This window comes from Ruditapes philippinarum, unplaced genomic scaffold, assembly GCF_026571515.1.
Source record: "Ruditapes philippinarum isolate M1 unplaced genomic scaffold, ASM2657151v2 ctg2376_1_1_1_1, whole genome shotgun sequence".
Classification (NCBI taxonomy): domain Eukaryota; kingdom Metazoa; phylum Mollusca; class Bivalvia; order Venerida; family Veneridae; genus Ruditapes; species Ruditapes philippinarum.
Genome location: NW_026851631.1, coordinates 6,374 through 12,026, shown reverse-complemented (window position 1 = coordinate 12,026; position 5,653 = coordinate 6,374). Strand labels below are relative to the sequence as shown.

The 5,653-nt window shown below is 32.0% G+C and overlaps 1 protein-coding gene across 1 annotated transcript; it reads right to left on the bottom strand.

Moving 5' to 3' along the window:
• Nucleotides 1–444: 444 nt before the first annotated feature.
• LOC132719637 (uncharacterized) lies at nt 445–5,003 on the bottom strand. Its single transcript, XM_060703475.1, has 4 exons — nt 3,726–5,003; nt 2,902–3,333; nt 1,959–2,055; nt 445–739 (listed from the first exon to the last, which is right to left on the bottom strand). Exons 1-4 carry the CDS (start codon nt 3,742–3,744, stop codon nt 445–447), a joined length of 843 nt encoding a protein of 280 aa, XP_060559458.1. The 5' UTR covers nt 3,745–5,003.
• Nucleotides 5,004–5,653: the final 650 nt, after the last annotated feature.

Here is a 5,653-nt window from a genome sequence, read left to right as displayed (position 1 = left end):
GTACTGGTGTTACTGTCCAGGAACGATGGTTAGGAAACTTCCCGCCTATATGACTAAAATACTGTTGGGGAAAAGGCGTAAAATGAAACAAACAAACAGCTATCAAAATAAAACAGTTGAACCATTGTTTTACTTGAAAATTAGTAACTTGTTACTGTTGTGCTATTTTACGTAAACCGAGTTGTTAAATGCAATTACATTTAACCACTGTGCTATATTTCAACAACAGTCGAAACGCTATTTCAAATTTGTGTTAAAAACTATATCCATCTTCATTAGCATAAATGTTGTCTTTAACACCTTTTTTCTTATCTTCATCGAATCCTTGGACTTATTCTGTATCATTGTGTATTGTGTGTCTCTTAGCATTACTCTCTAACGATCCTTTATCCGTTTCATCATACAATAGCTCACTTTTATTTTGATTTCCACTGTTAACCAATTTTAGTTTATTGTAGATCGTATTACTGTCACCTGGCGAGCATTTGAATCATTGTGAATAGTCTTATTATTTGATCTGAGATTGATCACATTAAAATCATCCGATTCTTCCGTGTAATTTCCAGCTCTGTCGTTAACTTCATTACCAGTGTTGGCATCATTAACATATCCAGACCTCATTGCGTTTGTATGCTCAGATTCGGTTTCATGTACAGCAGTAAGGTATGCCGTGCTGTGTGGTGCAGCGTACACCACACTATTTGAAGCTACTGGATCGGAATCTTTCTTACAACGGAGCCTGTAAACATTAATAATAAATTTTATGTGCAAATATCAAATAGTTACTTACTTTTTCATGGAACGAAAACTTAATGATATGACTTTATTTATGAGTGCTGTCCCATGACGGACTGTCAATTTCAATTTAAATTCAAGTAAAACATCATTAATTAGCAAACAATGCAAGAGAGCCATGACTTTGTTACATCAAATCACAAAAGGAAAGCAGATAACTCAAATTTGGTTCACGTCAATTTCAAAACTTGTTAGACAATAGAATAAAAAAGAACAGATTTTACAGAAAAAAAGTGTGGTTCGACATAATTTAGTTCATTTTACGAGAAAAACTACAGTCAATGACTAAACAGAAAATTGCAGTGTCGACTGTCTGGATTGGGTTGAGATATGTTCATCAGGTAGCAGACGAGGCTTATGAAAACTACGGGTATGTACATGAACTTTTAAAAAAGTACACAAAATGCTAACAAAGTGTAAACAATGTAAATTTTTGCAGGAACATTTTGTTGGTTCTAGACTATATAGATTTCACTCTGCAAATTTGGTAATAGAATGAACAAAACATGCTGTTATCATAATATAACTGTAAAATTTGAATTTTTCGCTTATTCGGAAATGTCAACTTTATTTACTCAATGTTAAATAGAATATTGTAGACTCCTTTTTGTATGCTTAATCTACACACATTTCCTTATTTCCAATGGACTTTCACGCCGGAGAGGCTAGGATGTACGAAGGCCTGGCGACGAAAGATGCCATGTGAGGACATATTAGATGAACCTTTTAAAATTGCATTCTGAGTTAGATTTTCTTTGGCAAAGGCCTTTAGATTCGTTAAAGAAAGAGGATCCGGTTCGGTTCTTGGTAAAAACTGTCGTTCTAATTGGATGGCAGATATCTATCAATTAGCTTGTATGTCGTGTACATATACAAACCATTGTACAACTTGAAAATATTATTTTTATTTTTATAATATGTACCTTTTTAGAAAAAAAAACGGATGAAATGTGTCACAATCATATACATGTATGATATTACATGTAAAAACTGACTGCATTTTAGATTGTTTGGGAAACGTTGGGGTTATAGAGGGGTTTGAGGGTTGTGACCAACCAACGCGCCGAACACCTGTGAGTTAATTTAACCTTTACCATAATTTAATTCTTCCCCTAAATGGCTTAGGAAATAATATACAAAAATAATTTGGAAGCCTTACTTACCGCCTCTTATAAATAATAATAACCAATATCACCGCTATAACGATAATTCCCACTGGCAATAAAATATACAAATAGGAAACAGAAGTTTTGTCATCGCCTGTAAAACGTGTAAACAGAACATGTTTCAGTATGATGATAACTGTTACATTATACAGCATATATTCATCAGAAGTTTTAGTATAGTAACGCTTATTACTAAATAGTAATTAATTTAGGAATTTTATACGGAAGTGTCCTGGTGCCAATTTAACATGTTCTATAAAAATGAAAACTCCTACGTCGGAGATAAAAAGCCTAATTATGAGTGTATAACTCCTACGTAGGACTTTATAACTTATACGTAGGATAAAAAAAAAGCCTAATTAGGAATTTATTACTCCTACGTAGGATAAAAAAAGCTTAATTAGGAGTTTATAACTCCTACGTAGGATATAAAAAAAAGCCTAATTAGGAGTTTATAATTAATACGAAGGATAAAAAGCCTAACTAGGAGTTTATAACTCCTACATAGGATAAAAAGCCCAATTAAGAGTTTATAACTCCTACGTGGGAGTTATAAACTCCTTTTTCAGCTTTTTTATCTCTTCTGTACAAATCTTATACTCGTTGTCGTAATTGTAACATAATAAATTTGAATGTGAAACCAACAAATTAATCATGATATGTGATTATATTAAATTTGCAAATAATCTGCTGTGGAATAACTGATACTGGCTTTACAGTCTTGTCATTATCATAAATAACATTAGTGTTCAATTTCCTATGTTCTTTGGACGGATTATACCATTGATTTTGTTTATTTTGATACAAGACAGTTTACATTACATATATATTGAAAATGTTGTAATGATAACATATAGTGACAATTTTACAGACAAATCTAGATTTACTGAATCTCTTTCTATTTTTTATCATGAATCATACGAGGAAAAGAACTTCGAACCTGTGTTCGTTTTCCTCACTGGATTAAGTGTAGATAAAGTATCATGATTTGTTGATGGCTTTTGACTGGTACTTCCTGTCTCAATCATGGGACTTACACTCGACTTTGAACTGGTACTTTTGCTAGTCTCAGTCACGTGATTCACACTTGACTGTGTACTGGTACTTTTCCTAGTCTCAGTCACGTGATTCACACTCAACTGTGGACTGGTACTTTTGCTAGTCTCAGTCACGTGATTCACATTCGACTGTGGACTGGTACTTTTGCTAGTCTCAGTCACGTGATTCACACTCGACTGTGGACTGGTACTTTTGCTAGTCTCAATCATGGGACTTACACTCGACTGTGAACTGGTACTTTTGCTAGTCTCAGTCACGTGATGTGTACTCGCACTAATTTCTGTAGATGATGTTGTCGACGTATTTTCATATGCTTTTTGAATACATAATGTAAGACAATATTTAAACCGTTACATGACTAAATACAAATTGTTTTTATTGGCTTGAAAATATTCTATTAAAAGTACAAGGCATAAAACAATATAACTTCAGCAGTAATAAAAATGTTTCAAATCTTGAAAGTAATAATTCAACGGTACAACCTAAATAGCAAAAAAATGTGACTTATAATTAGAACATTTGATATTAGAAAAATGCCGTTTTGCTGTCAAAATGATTTCGCTTCAACAATAAACTTTTATTTTCATTTTTATTCAAAAGTAAATTATTTTGACCTACTCCTCTAAACATTTTATTAATTTTTAGATAGTGTTTAATATATTCGCTTTTGCAATATCCTTTTTTACGAATGAAAAAAATAGTTACACTTTGTGACGTATATCATAATTTGCCAATCACCACCACAGTATTCATCCGGGTTACCTCTACATTTGTAGGTACAATGTGCTGTCTTTTTACAATGCCTTATTTTATTTCCGCAGAAACACTCTTCCCCACTCTGTAAAAAAAAGAACAATGACTATGTTTTAGCCATTAAATAATTTATAATATTCAACATCCACTCATTCGAAACTCTTGTAAAGGAAATTAAAACTTCTAATGTTGATACTTGAATTTTAAAATGTATGGATTATAAAGAAAAATAAGTTAGATTACCATTAAAACATTAAAATATTTAATTTAATAAAGTTTTTGTTAATTTTGTTGCTTTTTTTTAACAAAATATATATCTTTTCTTTATTTTATCACGATAGATGGTTGTAAAATGATGTCCCCATGGCTAAAATTAATATATTGTGTTATGAGATAGTAATATTTATGAAATAGTAGATTTCTAAAGCTTTTTTCTATGTTTATCTTAAAGCTGCATTTAATGAATATGTAAAAATAGTTTGCGTCTAATTAAAAACCAAGCATTTTACAGTTTCATGAACCTTTTTAACAGTATTGTTGTAATTCTCATCAAAAATTGTTAATAAATTACGATTTTACGGAAAAACTCCATGGTAACACTAAAGTTCGTATACGAATTTTAGTATATGCAAATAAGACTTATTATCAGCTCGTTCTGTTTTAAGGAAATTTATCCATGCAGCTTTAAATGACACATTTTTAATAACGTCTCAAATATTTTTCCTGGTGAAATATTTTGGCAAATATTACTTTGTGTTTTTTTATCTGCTATTTACTCGGATTTTAACACATATTGTGTAGGTGAGCCGTCTTAAGCTGTATACGGTGGAGCAATGCATGTTACGAGGTGCAGGTTGGAAAGCAAACAAATGCTGATATACGCCATATACTCTTTCAAAATTCTATTTCGCTAAGTTTTGATATTGTAAAATAACTTTTTATATCAAAATAGTAAAAAAATCATACACTTGAAGCAACTGTGTATATAAAAATATTAACGCCACGATTACCCAATGAAATTCAACGTTACAAATGAGCAGCATGGTAATGATGAATATTTGTAATGTGATACATAGTCAACGCCAACTTGTACATGACTGATCAGCATTTAATACATTTATTTCAGGGGTGTGGTCACAGACATCTGTATTTTTTTCGGTATTGTATTGGAATATTTATTCAGCACGATAGCAAGTGTTCTGTATAGTATCTGTATAGAAAGCGGGTGCTTTGTCCAGTTGTAACAGAATTTGAAACTACAATTGGTTAAAAGGTTTTTACTTCCCACTGCCAATAAAATTATTAAATTATTTGTGTCATTTGAATATTCAAAGAAGAAACACTATTGTTGAAGGAATTATAAGGGTGCCATCCTTTCAAGCCTTAATAAGTACTTGAATTAAAATTTCCTGGGTGGCACTCATATCTGCAAGCGCTGAGGAATTGGAAGTTCAACGAAATTGAAAAAAATTTTGGTTAAATAACATTTACAATAGGACCATCGGCACATTGAACGCTAAAAAAGCCTTCACACTGAAAAACGTAAATGAATTAAAATTAATCAAAAAGTGGATTATTTTATTGTCTTTGACCCCCAAATTTCAAAAACCAAAGGATTTTAGCATTTTTACCATTTTATTTGCGTGGGCAAACTGGAGTTTTCGTTCTTTTCTTAAAAAAAGTTTTAGAAAACCGCCCGTATGAACAATCTGGAAGATGTTCTAAAGAGTTCAAAATTTTTACCTTTTCGTGTTTAAATGTTGAATTCTGCTTCCGGTGCTAGGGGGCGTGGACGGTAACTTGCACTTTCCAGTACCGTCCATGAACAGGCCCAATCAAACCTAGCCTGCAACATTTTCAGTTTTGCCGTGCTGGGTTTT

Excerpts from the sequence above, each read along its gene's own strand:
- LOC132719637 (XM_060703475.1), bottom strand. Across the intron at positions 2,056-2,901 it reads AGTGAGGAAAACGAACACAG|GCGATGACAAAACTTCTGTT; the intron begins GTTCGAAGTTCT and ends CACGTTTTACAG. Across the intron at positions 740-1,958 it reads ATTATTATTTATAAGAGGCG|GCTCCGTTGTAAGAAAGATT; the intron begins GTAAGTAAGGCT and ends TAATGTTTACAG.